At 50.3% G+C, this 22741-nt stretch overlaps 1 protein-coding gene and 1 long non-coding RNA gene across 2 annotated transcripts; one reads left to right on the top strand and one right to left on the bottom strand.

Annotated features, from left to right (window-relative positions):
* Window positions 1-8607: 8607 nt before the first annotated feature.
* On the top strand, window positions 8608-12000 carry LOC146349042 (uncharacterized). The gene is made up of 3 exons (XR_014789945.1): window positions 8608-8935; window positions 11118-11286; window positions 11375-12000. It is a non-coding gene; the product is annotated as an uncharacterized LOC146349042 (long non-coding RNA).
* Window positions 12001-13018: 1018 nt separating this feature from the next.
* ID1 (inhibitor of DNA binding 1) lies at window positions 13019-16881 on the bottom strand. Its single transcript, XM_084854532.1, has 2 exons — window positions 16377-16881; window positions 13019-14823 (listed from the first exon to the last, which is right to left on the bottom strand). The coding sequence occupies exons 1-2, from the start codon at window positions 16788-16790 to the stop codon at window positions 14782-14784; spliced, it is 456 nt and encodes a 151-aa protein (XP_084710658.1). The 5' UTR covers window positions 16791-16881; the 3' UTR covers window positions 13019-14781.
* Between the last annotated feature and the right edge of the window lie 5860 nt (window positions 16882-22741).

The raw sequence follows: 22741 nt of genomic DNA, 5'->3' as shown, positions 1-22741 counted from the left end.
CCCGGCAATCTTAATTCCGACCTGTGATTCATCCAACCCGGCGTTTCTCATGATGTACTCTGCATATAAGTTAAATAAGCAGGGTGACAATATGCAGCCTTGTCGTACTCCTTTCCCAATTTTGAACCACTCGGTTGTTCCATGTCTGGTTCTTACTGTTGCTTCTTGAGCCTCGTACAGGTTTCTCAGGAGACAGATAAGGTGGTCTGGTACTCCCAATCACTTTAAGAATTTGCCACAGTTTGTTGTGATCCACACAATCAAAGGCTTTAGCGTAGTCAATGAAGCAGAAATAGACGTTTTTCTGGAATTCTCTTGCTTTCTCCATGATCCAGCGAATGTTGGTGATTTGATCTGTAGTTCCTCTGCCTCTTCGAAACCCAGCTTGTCCTTCCGGTAGTTGTCGGTTCGCATACTGCTGAAGCCTAGCTTGTAGGATTTTGAGCATCACCTTGCTGGCATGTGAAATGAATGCAATTGTGCGGTAGTTTGAACACTCTTTGGCATTGCCCTTCTTTGGAATTGGAATGTAAACTGACCTTTTCCAGTCTTGTGGCCACTGTTGAGCATTCCAGATTTGTTGGCATATTGAATGCAGCACTTTAACAGCATCATCTTTTAGGATTGTAAATAGCTCAGCTGGAATACTGTCATCTCCGCTAGCTTTGTTGTTACTAATGCTTCCTAAGGCCCACTTGACTTCACTCTCGAGGATGTCCGGCTCAAGTTCAGTGACTGCACTATCATGGCTATCAGGGACATTCAGATCTTTCCTGTATAGTTCTTCTGTGTATTCTTGCCACCTCTTCTTAATCTCATCTGCATCTGTTAGGTCCCTGCCTTCTTTGTCCTTTATCATGCCTGTCTTTGCACAAAATATTCCCTTGAGATCTCCAATTTTCTTGAAGAGATCTCTAGTCTTTCCCATTCTGTTGTTTTCCTCCATTTCTTTGAATTGTTCATTTAAGAAGGCCTTCTTGTCTCTCCTTGCTATTCTCTGGAACTCTGCATTCAGTTGGATATATCTTCCCGTTTCTCCCTTGCTTTTCGCTTCCCTTCTTTCGTGAGCTACTTGTAAAGCCTCATCAGACAGCCACTTGGCTTTCTTGCATTTCTTTTTCTTTGGGATGGATTGAGTTGCTGCCTCCTGAACAATGTTACGGACCTCCGTCCGTAGTTCCTCAGGCACTCTGTCTATCAGGTCTAATCCCTCAAATCTATTCCTCACCTCCACTGTATATTCATCAGGGATATGATTTAGGTCATACCTGAATGGTTTAGTGGTTTTCCCTACGTTCTTCAATTTAAGCCGAAATTTGCAAGAAGCAGCTCATGATCTGAGCCACAGTCAGCTCCAGGTCTTGTTTTGACTGACTGTATAGAGCTTCTCCATCTTTGGCTGCAAAGGACATAATCAATCTGATTTCGATATTGACCATCTGGTGATGTCCATGTGTAGAGTCGCCTCTTGTCCTGTTGGAAAAGAGTGTTTGCTATGATCAGCGTGTTCTCTTGGCAAAACTCTATTAGCTTTTGTCCTGCTTCATTTTGTACACCAAGGCCATGCCTGCCTGTTATCCTGGTGATTTCTTCCCACTTTAGCATTCCAATCCCCTATGATGAAGAGGACATCTTTTTTTGGTGTTAGTTCTAGAAAGCGTTGTAGGTCTTCATAGAACCGATCAACCTCAGCTTCTTCGGCATCAGTGGTTGGGGCATAGACTTGAATTACTGTGATGCTGAATGGTTTGCCTTGGATTCGTACTGAGATCATTCTATCGTTTTTAAGATTGTACCCCAGTACTGCTTTTCCCACCCTTTTGTTGACTATGAGTGCTACTCCATTTCTTCTAAGGGATTCTTGCCCACAGTAGTAGATATGATGGTCACCTGAATTAAATTCGCCCATGCCTGTCCATTTTAGTTCGCTGATTCCCAAGATGTCGATGTTCAATCTTGCCATCTCATGTTTGACAACCTCCAGCTTACCTTGATTCATTGATCTGACATTCCAGGTTCCTAAACAATATTGTTCTTTACAGCATCGGACTTTCTTTTCACCACCAGACACATCCACAGCTGAGTGTCCTTTTGGCTTTGGCCCAGCTGCTTCACTGTTTCTGGCACTACTTGGAAATACCCTCTGCTCTTCCCCAGTAGTATATTGGACACCTTCCAACCTGAGGGTCTCATCTTCCGGCGTCATATCTTTTAGCCTTGTGATACGTTCCATGGGGTTTTCTTGGCAAGAATACTGGAGTGGGTTGCCATTTCCTTCTCCAGTGGACCAAATTTTGTCAGAACTCTCCGCCATGTCCTGTCCGTCTTGGGTGGCCCTGCACGGCATAGCTTATGGCTTCACTGAGTTACGCAAGCCCCTTCGCCACAACAAGGCAGTGATCCATGAAGGGGAAAACAATATAGGATGTCTTACTTTGAAATGCAAATACCAAATGTTAATGATGAATAATTAAGAATTTTAAAATATAAATAAGTAAAAATTAGTAATTGTACTAAAGGCAAGATACAGGTTCACAAGCAGGTTCACAATGAATTCTGGGTAACTGGCATAAAAACTAATGGTCAAAGTGACCTGGATAGTATCGAAAGAGAAAATCTTGAGTTAGAGCCGTCACTCGGGGAAAAAGTTATTTGAGTAATGAACAGGTGAGGGACTATTATTCCAGGTCAAAAGTGTACTTAAAGTTTTTGCTTATCAATTAATGAGCAAAAAAATATTGTGTAAGATATGCACATCAAAAGCTTGATATATAAGTGTCTAGAAAAATTTATAGACTTAGGGCGCAATCCTATCAGGATAGGCTGCCGCCTCCGAACTTGGAGGCCACCACCCATCCAGTGCTGGGCAGGAGCAGCGCAGAGGGGATCTTCCCCTCCGCGCTTCAGCCACCCTGCATTCGTGGCTAGACAGCCGAAATTGGCTGCAGGAAGTCGGAGCAGGGTGGGGCAGACGCTGGAAAACACATAGGAAGGGTCAGAAAGGCATGTCCGCCCGCCCCAGGAACACCCTGTTTTCACTGCTTCGTGCTGCTCTTACGAGCGCAGAATCCAGGGCTGATCTGCGCTGCCTCATAGGAAGTCAGTTCCTGGGAACCAATCTATCCTGTGGCCATCTAGCCACTAACTAGTGGCCATAGGGTTGAAATGGCAAATTTTGAGCAAGGAGGAGTTATCTTCTCAAAGGTATAATTCAAAATGGATCATATCTAGCCTGAAAGGTGTATGTGTAAGCCTTTTTTGTACATTCTATTTTTTTAGGAATGCTTAATAACAATGAGATAATTAAGACTGTGAGCCCTAATTTATGGCACAGTAGATAGTATTAGCTATGAGGTAATTTCTACACAAAAAAGTATAAATACGTGGTGATTTTAGAATGTGGAAGCTTCTTTTTAGAAGCTCACCAGGCCTGTGTACCTGTCATCTGAATTGCCTATTCAGTATTGAATGTGGAACTTGGTACTTAGAATGAGATCTCTCCTTGTTAAGCAATTAGGACTAGAAGTCCAAGAACAAGAAATGTTTAGGAAACTCTCTGTCATGTTAAGATCTAAGATTCTTTAACAAAGCTCTCTTTAACAACAAAAAATGTGTTTATGTCATTTATGTAAGTTATATTTTGATGTGATGGTACAAGTATATTTCTATTTTTTAAAAAATGGATCAAAATATTTCCCCCTTACTAAAGGCACAATCCTATGCTTATTTCAACTAGAAAAAGTCCTACAACTCCCAGTATTCCCCAGCCAGCATGACTGGCTGGTGAATCCTGGGGATTGTTGGACTTTTTTTTCCATGTAAACATGCATAGAATTGTGCTTTAATTCTTCTTAGAATTAACAAGATTAATTCTTGTTAATCTGTGTGATGGAACTAGGATTCATAGGGTCAAAGTGCCCAAACCTTTTTGAATAACAGGGACGATGATGTCATCTGCTACACAGGTGCACGCACGTGCGTGCATGCACTCACACACACACACACACACACACACACAACTTCCCTGTTGCCTCTGAGCTTAGATGCAATCCTCGCAGTAGCTGGGAGGGAGATGGATTTTCCCAGCAACAATATATTGCTGTGAGCTCGTTTAGGGTACCATGAAAGGGCAGCAAACAATCAATTATTTAGTTGCTGCTGCTGCTGCTGCTGCTTATTATTATTTACCACCACTATGTGGAGAAGCCATTTGAATCTTCTGCCTCAGGCAACAAAATGTTTTGGGCCGTCCGCAAATATATTTTCTCTATTGGATCCCAGAACAAGACAACTGTGGAACAGCTCAGTTCATCTTCCCTCCTTGAGACCTGTGCCTCCCCTTCCCCACTGGGGAGCTTGGGCAGGAGGGTGCTGTTGCACTGAAGTCCTGTATGAAAGTTTCCATTCGGCAGCTGGTTGGCCAACAGCATGCTGGACTAGATGGACCTTGGTCTGATCCAGCATCAGGGTCTTCTGATGTTCTTATGTTGCCTTTGCCCTTCATCAAGATTCAAGCCATGCTTTGTGCGGGGAGAGAGGGCATGCTGATGATTTGAGAACTACCCAGTATCTCTCAGCTGAAGAGAGATATCTCATGGGCTGGGTCATGGAATCTCAGCGGAGCATCCTTGGGAAGTTGCACAAATTAGACAAATTCCTGGAGGAAAAGGCTATCAATGGCCACTAGTCTTGATGGCTATGTGCTACCTCCAGTACCAGAGGCAGTGAGCCTATGTACCCCAGTTGCTGGGGAACATGGGTGGGAGGGTGCTGTTGCGCTCATGCCCTGCTTGTGGTTCCCAGTTGACAGCTGGTTGGCCACTGTGTGAACAGAATGCTGGACTAGATGGACCCTGGGTCTGATCCAGCAGGGCTCTTCTGATGTTCTTATGATGCATGGATGGTGTCATTGCCCATATATTGGGGGGGGGGGAGGCACTGAAACCCAGATCCACCACACTTTTCACTACATCACACTGGCTGTCTAAGAGAGGCTTAGATTGTCAGACAAAGAGCAGAGATATTTCTATACCATAATAGCTTTCAGACAACGTGTAATTTTTGATGGATATATATCTGAATGATTTGTTAGATTGTAAGTTGCTTGGAGAAGACAGTGGGGCATACATTTTAGAGATACCTTCCCCAACCTGGTGCCAACCCTCCAGATGCTGTGGACTACAACTCTCAGCATTCCTGACCATTGGCCATGCTGGCAGGGGTTGATGGAAGTTCAGGTCCACAACATCCGGAGGGCCCCCAGTTGCGGGGAGGCTGGTATAGTCAGACTCGAAATCATCATCAAGATGATGCATAATGTATTTGAATACATTATTTCAGAAGTCCTTACATTACAACAGCCCTCTGAGGTAGGCCGGTGTGATTATCCCAGACTGCACAGGGAAACCTGAGTCCTACAGGGAGGGAGCAGCTGGCTTGGGGTCACCCACTGAGGCGAAATTGAAAGGGGGGCCTTCCTGATTCATCCATCAGCCTCCCAGGCCCTGTGCCAGGGTAGACGGTGTCTGCTTCCACCTTCCCCTGCTAAGCCCCCCTCTCTCTGCCTCCTATCTCGGAGAGATCAAAGGCCTTCGCCCCTTCCTGGGAGCAGTGAAGTGGGCCCCGGAAGGCGGAGGCAGCAGCAGCAGGCTGAGTCACCCTGAACAGGATGCGCTGGAGCTTGGCTGGGCGCCCTCATGCCCTCCGCTCTGTCTGTTTACTGCCCTGTGAGGTTTGCCTGCAGCTGCAGCTGGTCTGGTGTTGCACAAGCCCTAGTGATGCAACGCGCTGCTTCTCAGAAGCTGCCCTCTCCCCGGCGCCCTGCATGGCACAGAGGCCTCCTTCTGTGGGGGATGTGGAGCAGGAGCACGGGGGGCCACCCAGCCGGTCCTTCTGCCCCCACTCCGCCCGCATCCAGCACCCGTGCCCTTTTGCCCTCCTTGAAGAGGAGGGCGCGGTGGCTGGGGCGCTGGGAGCGGATGCAGCAAAAAGCTAAACTTGGCTGAACCCCTGACTCACAGGGGTGACTTCTCACAGATCACCAAACCGACTCACACACACACACCTCCCCTCAGGCCAGCTGGGGAATTGGGCAAGAGCGGCCTTGCGGGAAAACAGCTGCAGCCCTTTCCCAAGGGGACTCGGAAGAGTTGCCACTCGCCTAGTTTGAAACCAGTCTGAGCTGGATTTTTTTCTTGTGCCCTTCTTTCTTTGCTTTTTGGTTTTGGTCTTATTTCAACAAGCAGTGAGCACCCTTTCTTACTTTAATTCCCTAAAACAGATTTACACTTGCAGTTTGCACACATTTTGCAAACAAGCCAGGAACAAGCTTTCTCTCAAAGCGCTCTTCCCACAAAAAAGCAAACTTTTGGAGGTTTTATCATGTAACCCCTAATTTATTTATTTTTTAATTAGGGGTTAAATCCAGCATTTAACCAGAAAGCCAGTGCAGTGTAGTGGTTAGTGTTGGACTGGGACTTGGGAGATCTGGGTATTAGTCCCCATTCGGCCATGAAGCTGACTGGGTGACTTCGGGCCAGTCACTGACTCTCAGCCTAACCTACCCCCCTCACAGGGTTGTTGTGAGGATAAAATGGAGAGGAGGAAGATGGTGTAAGCCACCTTGGGCTCCTTGGAAGAGGAAAAAAGGCGGAATATAAACACAACAAATACATAAACACTAGTCCTACTTCGAGTAGACACATTTAAATGAATGGGGCGTTAACCCTAAGACTGCAGTGTTCAGTCAATTAATTGGTTAGATCAATTGATTAAAAACATTTTGACCAACTAGAAAGCTGCCCCAGTTAATAGGCCAAGCAGTGGATTTTTTTAAAATGGATTATTATTTTTAATGAAGCACCATTTTCCAAAGTGGCAACATCTCATAGTGCCCAATATTTCCCAAACTTCAGGTAACTCCCCCCGCCCAATTCTCTGCACTTGATTCTGCCCCATGTATCAGATCTGGCTCTCGTTTTCTGGTCCCTCTGGTGTCCCTAAATCTGCTGACTGAGGCGGCTGCCTCACTTTACCTCATGACAGGACTGGGTGCTCTCCAGCAACACCACCAATTGTGACAATGCTTGTGGGGCAGGCAAAGATGATGGAATCTGTACAGCACGTTGTTCCCCACACGGGTCAACCCAGAAGCCTCCCAGATTAAATATGGACCTGTTCCTCTGGTGTGTCTGGTTGGACATAACCTGGGAGCGTCCAGGCGTCAAAATGGGCGTGTGGGCAGCTCAGAGACCTCCCTCCCTGGAGTGTTATGAGGACAACCAAGACAGTGACAAAGGGCATTTTTAATGTCAAATAGTCCCAGATGAGGGTTTTTCTCCCTTTCTCATAATACTAGAGCCCAAAGGGGTCATCCCATGAAACTAAATGGTGGGAGATTCTGGACAGAGGAAAGGAAGGACTTCGTCACACAGTGCAGAGTCAAACTGTGGAATTCACTACCACAAGACGTACTGATGGCCACCAGTTTGGATGGCTTTAAAAGGGGGTTCGACAAATTCCTAGAGGAGGAGGGCATCAGTGGCTACTAGTCATGAGGGCTCTATGCTACCTCCAGTCTCAGAGGAGGCATGCCTCTCGATGCCATTTGCAGGGGATCATGAGTGGGACATGTCCTGCCTGTGGGCTTCCCCTAGGTATCTGGCTGTCCACTGTGGGAACAGAATGCTGGACTAAAAGGGTATTTGATGTGATCCAGCACTGCTTTTCTTATGTCTTTATGAAAATAACAACAACAATAATACAACAACAATTTCTGACTGTATCCAAAATCAGTTGCCTTCAAGCTGCCTCCCCCAGCCAAAACATCTGGAGGTCACCCAGCTGGGGGAGAGTGCCTTAAAAGCTCATCAGCACTCGGTTTCTGTGATGCAAGTTGGTTTGGCAAGATAACATTTCCAGTGCCAAATCCACGCACCCACTCCAATCCAAAATTGGCTCAGAAGAGGTTAATCTAATTATTTTCCAGGCATAAGTTGAAAGGAGGTGTGTGTGTGTGTGTGTGTGTGTGTGCGCGCGCATGTGTGCAATATTTCTCCCCCTCTCTGTCTCTCTGTCTCCCCCTCTGCCTGCCTCCTCCCACCTTTTCTTTCTTGTGCAATGGAACTCTGTTCCCAGGGCCCAGTTGCAGCTGTGGGGGAGGGATGGGGGGGCTCATTAGCCACAGAAGGCAGCTGTCTGTGTGTGTGTGTGCGCGTGCACGCACATCGGAGAGAGAAAGTGAGTGAGTGTGTCGCGCTGGGGGGGGAGGCGTGTTTGTATAACTGTTTGGAGCCAAAGGGAGGCGAGGCGGCCTGGGAAGGGCTCGGCGCCTCAGACAGTGTGGCGCCTCTGTACACCTGGAGAAGTCCAGGTTAAATAACGTGCACATTCCACAGCATACAGCTGATTGAAACATTAACAAACAGGCAGGCCGAGCCAGGCTCCAGATGGGCTGGGTGGGAGCCAGGAGGGAGGGAGGGAGAGGAAAGCCCTCCCGCTAACAGCGTCAGTATTCAGGGCTATACAGCAAATACCACCAACCACGTTGTGGTTGTGGTCGTGTGTGTCCCCCCTGCCGCCAGCAGGGGTGCCGTGTCAGGAGGTGGGGAGCAAAGAGGTCTCCGCAACGTTTTAGAAGCCTCTTCCTCTTGGAGATGTCCTAGGCTATGTTCTTTTCCCCACCCCCACCAAAAAAGGAGCGCATTTTAAGAGCAATTCTTGTGGTTACCTTTTCATCCTGCGCAATAACTACAGTGTATGGACCCAACGCACGGAGAAAGGAAACTGGCAAAACGGCAGGCCCCTGCCACCAAGGAGCTTGCCGTCTTCAGGCTGGCTAGAAGGGAGGCAAGAGAAGGGTGAATGGGGGGAGCAGCGGTGTTCAGCTCAGTTCTCCCTGCTTCGGCTCGGCTTCAGCACAGAAGATAGGAACTGGGTGCGTAATATGGGCCAAAGGCTTCAGTGGAAAGGCAGCTCTTGCAGTGGGGTTTGGACGGAGCCAAGAGAGACGGCGTCGGGAAGGCCCGCCTGCCCCAACCTGGTGCCTGCCCCATGTGTGGGAGTGCAGCTCCCATCACTGGGAGGGGTCCAGGTTGGGGAAGAGAGGGAGCGCTCCAGGGAGAAGGGACAGCAAGGCAGCAGGGGGAGGCCTTTGGGCCGCAGAGGGTGCTGGAGTGGAAGAAGCAACAGTCACAGCAGCCTGAGGCATGGAGAGCTAAGAGGGTGGAAGGCAAGGCAGGGCTTTGGAGGGGTGGGCAAGGGGTTTGTGCAAGATCCAGCAAGGTGGCCGGCACAGGGCAAAGAGGTCACAGGGCTTCGTGCCTTTGGCATGATGGGGGCGCCCCAGAGGAATAGCCACGGGTGATTTGAAAGCTGCAGGGACACACTTCTCCAGCCCTCCCTAAAAGGAGCTCCTGTACCCGCCACCACGGTGTGATCACTTGGGGCAGCCTTGCCCTTGCCCAATTGTAATCCAATCCAGATGGGTTGGATTACAATTCCAGCAGGTCAGTTGGCTGCACTGGCTGTGGATGATGGAAGTTGTAGTTCAATGCATCTGGTGAGTGCTGGTTTGGGGAAAGACGGCCTTAGGGCCAACCTTATGCATGTTCCGACAGAAAAAAGTCTCACATCTCTCCATGGCTGGCTGGGGAAAGCTCACGATGTAGGAGCTTTTCTGTCTAAACACCCATAGGGTTGTGCCTTTTATGAGGGGCAGTGAGAGACGGGAAGCTGGTTGTCCCCAAAGGGCCAGCGCTAGCTCCTAGCAGGTGCCATCTGGGCCCCAGCAACGTTATGTGCCTCAGCCCCTCTCCACTGAGCTGATGCACTGGCAAAGGGTTCCTTTAACACCCACGTACCCACCGTCACTTGGCAGCAACAGCATCTCTCCATCCTCACTTTACTTGCTCACTGTGAGACAAGATTTCAGCCCACCAAAGTGAGCTAAAGTTTCTGTTTCCTTCATGCTGGGTGCGAAGGGCCTAACAGTCCTTTGGCTTTTTCTTGGTTTGCATGAAACTTAGGGATTCAGTGGGAAGAGCCCTTCAGCCCCTGCCCCATTCCAAAGATGGCCCATTTTTAAACAAAAGTTGCTTACCAGGGGTTTGAGGGTGCAATCCTATGCAGGTTTAGACAGAAAAAAAGGCCTCCAACTCCCAAGACGCCCCAGCCAGCCATGCTGGCTGGGGAATGCTGGGAGAGGACATTTTTCCATCTAAACATGCATAGGATTGCATCCTAAATCAAACAAAGTAGAGATTCAGTTAGGCTTCTTTCTTTTTACAGACCCGTAGGGGTAGGTAACCAGGTTCCTTCAGATATCATAGAAACACAGAATCATAGAACAGTAGAGTTGGAAGAGGCCTTTAAAACCATCCAGTCCAACCCTCAGCTCAATGCAGGAACCCAAGTCAAGGTATCCCTGACAGGTGGCTGTCCAGCCTCGTCTTGAATGCCTCCAGTGTGGGAGAGCCCACCACCTCCCTAGGGAATTGGTTCCATTGTCATATTGCTCTAACAGTTTTTCCTGATGTTCAGCTGGAATCTGGCTTCCTATAACTTGAGCCCATTACTCTGTGTCCTGCACTCTGGGAGGATCGAGAAGAGATCCTGGCCTTTCCTCTCTGTGACAACCTTTCAAGTACTTGAAGAGCGCTATCAGATCTCCCCTCAGTCTTCTCAAGGCTAAACATGCCCAGTTCTTTCAGTCTCTCCTCATAGGGCTTTGTTTCCAGTCCCCTTATCATCTTCATTGCCCTCCTCTGAACCCTCTCCAGTTTGTCTGCATCCTTCTTAAAATGTGGTGCCCAGAACTGGACACAGTACTCCAGATGAGGCCTAACCAGTGTCGAGTAGAGAGGAACTAGTGCTTCCCGGGATTTGGAAGCTATGCTTCTATTAATGTAGCCCAAAATAGCATTTGCCTTTTTTGCAGCCACATCACATTGTTGGCTCATATTCAGCTTGTGATCTACAACATTCCAAGATCCTTCTCACTTGTAGTATTGTTGAGCCAAGTATCCCCCATCTTGTAACAGTGCATTTGGTTTCTTTTTCCTATGTGCAGAACTTGGCATTTATCCCTATTAAATTTCATTCTGTTGTTTTCTGCCCAGCACTCCAGCCTAGCATATGTTGGACTACAACTTCCACAAGCCCCAGACAGCATGGCCAGTGGCTAGGAATTATGGAAGTTGTAGTCCAAAACATCTAGAGGGCACCAGGACCCTGGACCAGAGCATATTCACATGAGCACAGGCAAACAGCATGAGGAATTTCTGCAGGGTAAGGACCTTTTATGCAGTTTCATGAAAATTTATATTCATAAGTACATTCCTTCCACTTCAGTGAATCCTTCTGCTCTGTTTTCTAGATGAAATTGTTTCCTGTGTGGAAGGAAAAGAGATTTCAAGGAGAACTGCAGAGGCTCCTGCTCAGATGGCAAGCATCATCAACAAGCAGGGAGGCGGCGGTGACTGTACTGCTCTTTTCAGGGGGGTACTTACTCCTCTTCCTGCCTCATTTTAGCTTTTTCTTCTTGCTCAAGATGACCGAGGAGATCCTTGTAGCATGTGCCCCAAAGCTTTGTCCACAGGCTCCCCGATCACACAAGGGAGTTAGGTACATGCAGCTTCTGCCCACACTGTTGAGCACAACATCCCCTGTCCCACCACAACCACTACTTGAAATATCAAAGTAGTGGAGGGGCAAAGAGGACTTCCAGGACAGATAGTGTCACTTTCCAAGTTTGCCAGAATGGTATGACAGTGGTTGCCAATATGCAAAAAGGCACTCATTGGCACTTCTGCTTTTAACAAATGGGTTTTGTTTTGGAGATTATTACTACAACAATAAGGGCCAGAAACTTGACTTTCTGAACAGAAGCAGGAACTCTTGGGTGCATGCTGTGAATCCGAGACCCACACCAATGGACTTATGGCTGTGGGTGGGGTGAAGGAATACTAACCACCCTGCTATTAAAATCGTTACTGATGACTTAACTCTGTTCCTGTATATACGGTTGCCCAGCATGGCTCACTCACCTTCCCCCATGGGCCAAACAGCTGCAGTTACACTAGGGCAGATGTGCTGGTACAGAGCCAAGAGCAGCTTGTTTGCAATTGGGGAAGAGCTACCTCTTGACCACCAGCCCAGCCCTTCTCCCTCTGCCTGGGGGTGGGGGTCCTTGGAAATTACAGCTGTGACAAGGAGGATAAGCAACTTCAAGAGAATTCTCAGTAAGCCACAATTCCCAGTATGTTTTGGGGGAAAGCCATTACAATTAAATGGGTATAAAGTCAATATACATTTGGAGCATAGGCAAGATCCAAGCCGATTCTGAACTTTTTTGGAACTTAATCGTTATGCATGTTTTTGAGCAGGCGCAATCAGTTGCCAAAAGCCAACCACAGCAGACCTATTCACACAGCAAGGTCAGGTGGTGCATTCCTTCTGGCATGGTACCCATGGCCTGTGGATCATCGCCATTCTAATGGTCTGATCCCCCCCCCCAATTATAGTAAACTAGCTTATCGGGGAAAGGAATCATTAACTGGCACATGTGTTTTCTACATGCAGGGAAGTGACACAGTTCAGGGAGGACTCTCACCCCAGTTCCCAAGCGTAGCTAACAAAACCTCAAGCATCTCAGACATGCCAGAATATAAGGGGGTCTCTGCAAAGGGGCACATTGTGGGACTAAAACCCCGCTGAAGCCACATTTTGGCCTGGCAGCCCTGTTCCATTTCTTGTGGCAAGCTGCTACTGAAAAAGAGGTGCACTCTGCGCATGGGCAAGGGCGGGCTTGTGGAATGAGTGAACTAGAAGCACAGGGTCCACCCACTGGATCCACATGGAAAGCAATGGCTGAGGCGGCAGGGGAGCCCATTGCAAAAGCAGCTCAGGGGGCAGAGCAGTGACCTGCACATATAAGTGCAGATCTACAGGACTTACTTGGTCAAAAGTGACTACTCAGTGCTCCTATCTTACAGGTGAGGAAGACAGACAGGAGGGATTCACACAGGGCCAGCTGTGGCATTACTTTTCAACTGGCATTTTAAAGGAAGAGCAAGTTGTGTCAGCATGATCTTAAGTTTTAAGTCCTATTTTACAGATGCGGGAACACGAGGCTTGTGGCTCAGGCAACTGGATGCAGGGGGGGCGCAGTTTTGTTGCTGTTGCTTTTGTTAAACAATCGGGTGATCTATCGCTCTCCCAAGGATCTACCATCTAACACCTTAGGTCTTCCATCACATGCCAGAACTAAACTTAAAGCTTAAATTAACCATGGCAGTTGCCCAGGAGAGAGAAGCCTTGCACCCCTCCAGCTATGATCCTTGCCAGGGCTTGAACACTAGGGACTAATAACTTAGCTATGTTAGGCCAGCCTGCTTTTCTCCTGTCACACCAAGGACTGGCAAGACTTCACGTTCTTCCCACCCACAGCAATGACATCACGCCCAAGCAAAATGCCGTCCCGCCCAGTTCTGTGAAAACCACCCAAACGCAGCAGGCTCTTGTATTCATTATAAAATGTGACGCCCAGCAGGACCTGGCCCCAATTGCTTCAGTAAGCAATTCCTCCAACCTCGGTGCCCCAGGCTGTGGAATGGGAATAAAATAAACCCTGCCAAACAGGGTCTTTATTAATTAGGGCAAATGAGATGTGAAACCTTGCTTACATGCTAGAAACCTAAGAACAGAAGGGTCCTTTTGGAGGTGGCTGTGGCCAGGTCTTTATATGAACTATAACCTCCTTGAAGCAGAGAACCTGCATTTGCTTACCTTGCTCTGTAGACAGATCATGTACAGAACACTATAGAGGGCACTCTAACCTAGCCAATCTCTAGATATGAACTCCTGTCATCCCCAGCCAACCAGGCCTGCTAGGGATGATGGGAGTTGTAGTCCCAACAAATCTGGAAGGCACCAGTTTGGAAAGGCTGCTTTACCTAACCTGTGTCAAGAGCATCCTAGACAGCCAACCAACTTTTCCAAAGAACTCATCAAGGTCTGGAATTAGACCAGCAAATCCTCATCACTTAAACAGGCAGGAATCTTTGCAGGTTTAAACTATGCCCCTGCATCCTCAGCATAGCTATTACCCCCATACTCAGTTCTGGAGAGGCTGTTCCCAGAACATGGCATAGGAGCAGTGCTCCTTTTTCCACAGAGGGTTGCACTCTAGATGGCCCTTGGGTGCCTTCCCGCTCATCCTGAGTTGAGGACCATCGCATGCCTCTGCGTACCTGTTCGGCTGCCCAAATGCAGTGCCCCTTTGACCCAATGAGAGGCGCAGGGTCTAGAAGATCCTCTATTCAAATAGCAATATGCATTGTTTAATAACGAAAACTCAGACTATTGTAGAACAATATTCTCAGAAAACATATCATTGTAATATACAATACAAGAATTATTCTCAGAAATCTGAGAAGTATTTGGAGAGTTAACATTCTGCTTTTTAAACAAAAACAAAAGCACCATTGCCCCGGGGAAGCCTTAAACCGCTGAGAGGGTGTTGCTTAGGAGTTCTGTTCTGGTTCTCTCCTGTTGGTTCCTCTTTCCTGGGCAAGAAGCCACAGCCCACCCTTCCACCTCCTGTCTCTCCTTTGCCTCCAGTAAAATGTCTGTAGCCATTGTCCACAGCAAGTCCAGCAGAAGGGCGGGGGGAGTGTGCAGAGCTGCAACCCCAGCACCATCCAGACATCCCTTCCCCTACCATTGGAGGGCCAACGAGCAACTTGTTTCTTCCAAGGAATTTCTGCAGGCCCATGCCAGCCCTCAACGACACAGGATGCGGTCATCGGTGTTAACACAAGCAGCCTGCAAAGGAAGCACACAGTTCAGCACCCGTTCATCATCTCTAAAACACAAAGTCCTCCGCAGTCCCTCTTCAGTAGACTACTCCTGTTTTGATCCCAAAAGAAGAACAGAAAGTCTGTTGTCAGAGGTAAGCTCACACATACTTCAGAGAAGGCTAAAGCCAACTCCCTGCTAAAGACTGCTGTAAAACACAGAAGCTTGCATCCTCCAAACAACATTTTTAGTCATGAGAATTGTGTTCCATCTCTACTGGCCCATTCCATCAAGTTTAAGTTAGAATCACAGGATACAGAGCCAAGTCCTCTTGACTGTGAGTACGCGGAGTCTGGAGGACACCCCCTTGCTCACAGGCCTTGCACCCTTGGGTGTTGCTACTTAGTGAAGTCCAGGGGACACCCTACCTTGACCCCAAGCCAAACTTAGTAACATGGGATGCATCACAAAAGAAAATAGCATGTTGGAGGTGGCAGAGTCAGAAAACAAGACAAGAGCAGTCCTACAGAAGTCCCATCCAACTAACTGCCGGCACAGTTGGTTTCAGTGCAGCCTTCCCCAACCTGGTGCCCTCCAAACGGTTGGATTACAACCCCTATCAAGCATGATCATTGGTTGGGGTGATGGTGTCATAGCCCAACAAAACTGGAGGTTACCAGGCAGGGGGGGACCGCTTGAGCGCCATCACAAAGGACCGAGTGGTGTCACGGCAGGCCCAGGAGAAGCCTCAAACCGGCAAGGACACCGAGGGAAACGTCTCCAGAAGGAAGGAAAGAGAGCACCACTCTCGGGGAGGGAGAGGGAAAGAAGAACTGCCAGGGAGAGGGAAAGAGGAATGCAGAGGTCAGGTAGAAGGTTTGGGGTGGGGAATGCCTCGACCAGCTGTCGTCGTCCTCCCGGGGCCCTCCACAGGGTTTGGACTACAATACTCAACATTCCTGCCCATTGGCCCTCCTGCCTGGGGATGATGGGTGTTGTAGTCCAAGTCGTCCAACACATCTGGAGAACACCAGGTTGGGGAAGGGCAGCCAAGATGATGCCCATCATGGGGAAAATGCAGAGGGGTGACTCAGCAGCACAACTAGAGAGCATCGTAGGGCTTGTGCGTGGTGGGGGGGGCGCAGTCCCAGAACCACAACAGAGAATGCACCCCAGCAAACCCTTAGCGGCACAAGATTGAGGACAAACTATTTGGAGAGACGCAGGAGGAGGCAGACGCAGGAGGAGGCAGAGGCGCCCGCAGACAGCCCGCTGCCTAGAAGAGAGACCGCACAACCAGCTGGCAAGACTGGGGCGGGGGATTCTCCCCGGGGAAGCAGCAGCCCGTGGCGAGCCAGGTGAGGATACTCCAGGCAAAGGGTGGCCCAGTCACGGGGGCCGGAGAAAGGACGCGCCCAGGGGGCGGCCGGGCGAGAGCCAGGCCGGTTTGGGGGCACACTGGCCCGGCCACTGGCACGCCCCCTTGGCAGAGCACAAGCGGGGCGAAGCGCGATCCCGGCGGGAACCCCGAAGGAACCGGCCCGCGGCGCCGCCGCGGCGGGAAAGCCGGCGGAGCTCACCTCTGGCCCGGCTCCGGCAGGCTCGTCCGCGCCCCGCGGCGGCGGCGGCCCGCCACCCAGCGGGTGCTGGAGCTCCAGCTGGAGGTCCCAGATGTAGTCGATGACGTGCTGCAGGATCTCCACCTTGGAGACCCGTCGGTGGCGGGGCAGCGTGGGCACGAGCGCCGCCAGCCGCGAGTAGCAGCCCTTCATGTCCATGAGCAGGGAGGCGGCGGCCGCCGCTTGCTCCGGGCACAGCGGCAAGCCCCGCGGCGGCGGGCTGCCCGCCCGGGACAGCGACACGCTCTGCTCCGACAGGCAGCGCGGCACCGGCTCGCCCGCGCCCCCGGCGCCCAGGCGCACGCCCTTGAGGGCGCAGCTCGGGCCGGGGGGGGGCGGCGACGACGCGGCGGCGGCGGCGGCGGCCACCTTCATGGCCGAAGGAGCCGGCAGCGCAGGAGACGGCGGGGAAGCGCGAGGAGCGGCCCGGCCCTGGACGCAGCAGCCGGCGACCCGCAGCTCGCCCGCCGCCGGGCCCGGCGCGCGGCTTATCTGGAGTCCGGGGGCGGGGGGCGGAGCCGGGCGCCGGCGGGGAAGCCAATCGCAGAGGCGCTCGGGGGGCCGGGGCGCGGCTTCCACAGCTCCCGCGGCGTCATTGGCCCGAATTGAAACCGGATTGTGCGGCTTTTGTAGGGTGCGTGTTTTTCACAGTCAGACACCGGGAGCGATGAGGATCCCCCCCCCGTTTTTTTAAACAGTGAGAGGGGGGGAGAACTGCAGGTGGAGGGAGCTCGGGGGCATTTTATCTGGAAAAAAGAGGAGGATGAAAGGAATGTGACAAGCACTTGAAAATAAATAGCTTTTAACGACAACTCTGACACTCTCCCCTCCTCCGCTCTCCACATCCATTCATACGCGGAAACAAACGTGGTCTTAAATTCCCTTTATCACCTCCTCTTCCGCACTGCCGCCCCTCAAGCGCACGCATTTATTTATTTATTTATTTATTTAAAACAAATTTAATTTCTCTGGAAGATACGTTCGCACACCTCCCTTGTGCAGACGTTAAGCTGGTCCCCAGAGGCAAATTTGGGTGAAGGGCTTAAGGCCTACACCTCACAGTTAAGTGCTGCAGGCGGGGGGGATCTATCACCATCAACATTTAAACTGGACAATTAATTACACAACATGGGCTCTCAAGCTAGCAAAGGGGAACACTGCGCTGCACGAACCAGGGGTGCGCTCCCTGAGCACAAGCAATAGCAGGCTGCTGTGATGGTTTGCTCGGCCTAAGAAATGTCAGGGCTCGAGTTGCTGCCTTTTCGTTTTTGGTTTCCCTTCAGTCTCGGTGAGCGCAAATACCGGGTCGAATAGACATCCCTTTCCTCCTTTTTCTGCTTTCTTGATCCGTAGCATGGTGAGAACCGTGTGATCCTTCCGGACAGGGATTCACACGATCACGGTTTATACGAGCTGATTCTGGAAGATGTTCCAGGATGAGTCCCGCACTAAAGAATCCATACATTCGGCACTTGCAAATCCATGGAGTTGAAAATCAACTTCAACATAGTGGAGCGAGACAAGCGGGTGGGATCGCAGTTTAGATCCCTTTGATCTCAAGGGGTTTAGGAGCGCCTAACTCTGCCTAGGATCAGGCTTGCGCCACTCCAAAGCAACTTGGGGCATGAACACGTTTTTGCAATCCGCTTTCTCCTCCTTCCGAAACACTAGCAGAAAACCCCGAACAACCCAGCAAGAACTTGGCCCCGAAATGTATCCCTTTGCGCACAGCTCGTGTGGGTGTTTCATGAAGACTGCAACTCCAGGGTTGCAGAGTTCTCCCCCAGCTAGTCATTTCCCCAATGATTGCACCGGGTTTTGTTTTTTGTTCTGAATTCTAAAGAAGGAATCGCTTTCCTCGGGCTGTTGACACTCTCGCCCCCGCCCGCATCCCCATTTTGCGGCTCTGAAGTTCCTTGCCGCGGGAGCAGCGCGCTCTTCCCAGGGCGCTTGGCTTCCCCCCCTCCGCCTTCTCCGCCGTCGCCTGGAGTTTTGCCATTTATAGCTGTTCCCACAGCAGCAGCAGCCGCAGTCGCAAGCGAGCCGGTTCCCCGCCCCCCAGCCCGCCCCCTCCCTCCCCCCTCCCCCCCCTCGGGCTGTTTCTGCGTCTCAACAAGCTGCTCAGACCGCGAGACGCCAAGGCCTGTGATGTCACCCATTCATAAAACCCTGAGCGCTGTCAGCCTGGCGCCTCGCGGCCGGTGCCCATGGAGACCACAAGCGCCGGGGGGGGGGAGCTCCGCGCCTCCCCCATCCACCTGCAAGCTGCCCCCAGAACCCTGAGAACCCAGCCTGGCTCTTTTATCACTTCGGATCCCCCCGCTCCCCCGTCCAAGGAGGAGGTTCCGCCCCCTCCCTGGCACCTGCGAGAGAGCCTGGTGTGCCCCCCCGCCCGCTTCTTGCCATCTTTTCTCCCCCTCCGATTCACCCGGCACAATCTAACACTGGAATTCCAAAACAAGACGCCAGCTGTTCCGGCCCCATAGAGCGGGGTCGGTGTGGGATTATTGGACGGGACGGGGGGTGCAATTGCTTGCCCCCCCCCCCCGCGCCGCCGCCGCCGCCGCGTTTGGTGCAGCTCCCTCCCCGGCTGGCTCGGCATGTCGGGAGGAACCCGACCAATTGCTCGAGGGGACGCCCAGGGCCGCTCACCGCCCTGCGGATCCAAGGAGCCTTCCTGTCGGCTCATCCATCGCGACGAAGCTGCTCCCTGGTCCTCACAGGCTGCATGGACCACTGTGCCGCTCTCATGGTCATCCACCCACACCTCCTTCTCCCATCACTCCTTCTAATTCCGCACACGGGTGGTGAGTGCCGATGGTAAACGGGGCCACCGAGAAACCAGAGGGAGGTATCAGCCTGCTGGGCAGAACCCCAAGGCTTGCTGATTTACAAGAGAGTTTTAAAAAGCAACAACCCTTAGGCGAACCCCTCCCCCAATTTTTTTATCAGGACTGAGCATGCTCACTAGTCACGGAATGTTCAGTGTCCTTGAAAAAGAAAATCACCCCCCCCCCCAAAAAAAAAGCGGGATGCAGGGCGGGGGTGAAATACTTGGAAAGGATGAGTGGCTGGAACCCTGAGCAGCTCCCGTGATAAAAAGGAAGGTATGGTGTCACATTTTGTTGCAAGTCCAGCTTGTTACATTTCTACCCTACGGTTCCTCCAAGGAGCTCAAAGCTTTGTACATGCATACTTTGTCCTCACAACAGCCCTGTGAGGTAAGGTTAAGCCGACAGATGGCAACTGGCCCTCAGTCTCCCAGGAAGCTTCATGGGTGAATGGAGATGTGAACTCTGCTCAGTCTAGCCTAAGTCCAGCACTCTAAACACTAAACCTCACCGTCTCTCCAATTATTGAACTCCTTACAAATAAATATATACAGGGCAGGATCCAAAGGGCTGCAGTCAGACCTCTGCTCATGTCATGCAGAGCTGCTGTCTGGAAAGGAAAACCAGCAACCCTCTCTGCTCTGGCTCAGAGGAGGAGTCTGTTGGGACTGTGTTTTTATCCCAGGGCACATGAGTCAGGGCAGCAAACATCACAGTCTTTTCCACATATCCTCTTAACAACCCTGTGAGGTAGGCAGGCTGAGAGATCGGTGGACAGCAGCATGCTGGTGGCATTAAGCTTTTGTTGGCGCTCAAGATGGAAGATTGATTGATTGGACTGACTGGCATGTCTTGCTGCGGAATTGGGTAGTCTAATTTTACACTGACAAAAAAGAGGGAGGCATCAATCCAGGAAACAAAAGAGAGCAAACTTCAAAAGTGCCTCAGGGGTTTAAGATGCCTTGGGGGCAGCGATAAAAACAGATGCAAGAACTACATAGGTGGCATGCTTTCCTGGGAGTCAGCCCCACTCAACACAGTGGGACTTGTGTCTAAGTAAACATGCATAGAATTGCACTGTCACTGCGTAATATAAGCTACAACAAATGCTAATTTCATTCAATACAGTAGTAATTCATCCAACCATATAGACATGGGACAACTACATAACCAAAAAAACCCTCTTAAAAGCAAGTTACACAAAACAACATTACTGCTCCCATCTTGAACTCTTTCCCCCCCTCTTTTTTTGTGAGCCGGATATGGCTCTGTCATGACTTTTGTTGAGAATGTCTATGTATGTAGTAGTGTTGCTTTCTGAACAGCTCCCCTACATTTTATATTGTTTTGAAGCAGGGCGCTCAGTTCCACAATCCTGTTCAAGTCATACAGAAAAGATAAGAGATCATCTGGGCATGGGCAGAGTGCTTTTCCTTTCCTACTACCTGAACCATTGTCTACACATCTGAGATGACTATGAAAGTCTTTGTGGAACTTTTCCTTCCAGGGCAGCATCGCTGGAATTCTGCCCATCACCCAGCTGTTGAAGGGACAGGAATCATGGCCAGGAAAAAGTGGCAGAGCTAATAAACAACTGGATTCAACTTTTGCCACAAAGAAGGATATCAAATATTGGAGAGCCATTCAGAAAAATGTGGTCAAAGGCCGAGATAATTATTTACTCCCTACCAGATTGCTTACTTTCAATTTACTTTTAAGCTGCTAATATGGTGTATGTACCGCACTGGGAATCTGCTTTTTTTGCCTTTTTTCGAGGAGCAGAGGATTAAAATAGTAGACAACACTGAAGTTGAGAAGCCTATGGCTCAGATCTATCAGACTTCCGTTGGCTGGCTCAGCGGCAGACAAATGTGCTCCATTTATATTGCAGTGGAACACAAGTTGTTAGTTGATTATTATTGAAAGCAATTGTCTTTTTTTGGTCATATTTACATGCTAACAGTATTATAAATGTTAAAATGCAAAGCCTCCCTTTTACCCGGAAGTGCCATTTCAGATTTCAGTCATGTGGTGCTACATGTGGTCAGAGGGAAAAAAGGGGGGGGGGGTTCAGGGCCCTGAGCCCAACAGATGAACACCTCCACCCCAAGACAACATCTAACCTTTTCTTTCCCCTACCAGGCAGGGTTAGTGTTAGTTCCCATCCTTTGCCCATGGAGCTCAAATGAAGTGCTTATATTGCCTCCTCCCTCCCATTTCATCATCATAACAACTTTGTGGGGGTAGGCCAGGCTGACGATCACCTAGTAAGTGTCATGGCCAAATGCTGATTTAAATCCAGGTTCTCCCATCCCTACTCTGACACTGCCACCGTTACACCACAACACACTGGCCCATGTACTTGCTATAGCTTGCAGCCAAAAGAAACAGACACCAAAGTTGCACATAAGGCTTTCTCAGTCCATGTGCCTTGGCACATAAGCACGTCAAAATCCTGAGGCTTTGGAAACACAGGTGAGCTCAGTGGTATCTCCTGCTGCCCCTCGTAAATGGTGCTGCTCCCGCTTCAGCCATTGCAAACTTGCACATGGTGTGGTGCGCCAGTGTAAGCCTCACTTATGCGCCTGCCCTCTTCTCCGTTCTCCTCTCCCTCCCTCCCTCGGCTGTGTGGCCTGCAAGCCAGATGAAACAGGGCCCAGCTGTGTGTGGCTATTGTTGGCGTCAGCAGGAAGCATTGATAGCTGAACAAAGCCTGGAGAGGTTAGAATGGGGGAGCCCAGACAGAGCGGCTCCAGCGCGCCTCTCTCCCACAATCCCGCACTGATCTCCCATTGTTCTTGGCCTGCCCTCAGCTCTCTGAGGAATGACCTGCATGATGCCCGCTGCCAAGACAACAGGATGTGAGAGTTAAAAGGTGTTGCTGTTCTCCTGCAAAGGTAACAGAAAGGAGGTGGATGGCACAGGCCCAAGGGAGCATGGCTCCCCACACCTTCAGGACCGGCTTTTCCCAGGGCAGCCTGTGTGTGAGCGTGTGTGCGCTTTATCAAAGCACACACACACATAAACCAGAGGTCTGAGCTGGTGCAAAAGAGAGCAACAGAAGGCAGTGCAAGTGAAATGCGCCAGTGTGAGTTAAGCGTGGGTGTGGGCTCCCAAAGGGTCTTCCTGCTCCTGAAATGCCATGTTTTCCCTTTTCAGAGAGATTGCTGCTGGCGCTGGTGCTCAGATACTCTTGCCAAAAAAGAAAGAAAACCTGCTGGTTACTTCTTTCCAATATCTCTAATTTTTCTTTCTTCCTCCACCATCCGTAGTCAATAACCAAAGCTCCTTTCATGGGCTGCAGGCACAGGGCCAGTGAGAAACTGCATGTCTGCCACTCTGCCTGGTCAGCTGCCCTCACTAAGCCTCTGAGCAAATTGATATCTGGCTGTAAGTACCCTTGTTTCACCAGCCTGGCCAGACAGCTGATCTCTAAGGGCACTGGGGCACACAACTCCCAAGTGCTTAATTAGCACACTGGAAACAAAAGAGCGA

Source organism: Heloderma suspectum, chromosome 4, assembly GCF_057233095.1.
Source record: "Heloderma suspectum isolate Gila_16-S chromosome 4, 16-S_ref, whole genome shotgun sequence".
Classification (NCBI taxonomy): domain Eukaryota; kingdom Metazoa; phylum Chordata; class Lepidosauria; order Squamata; family Helodermatidae; genus Heloderma; species Heloderma suspectum.
Note: the sequence above shows the minus strand (reverse complement) of the source record. Positions and strands in the feature narration are given on the sequence as shown.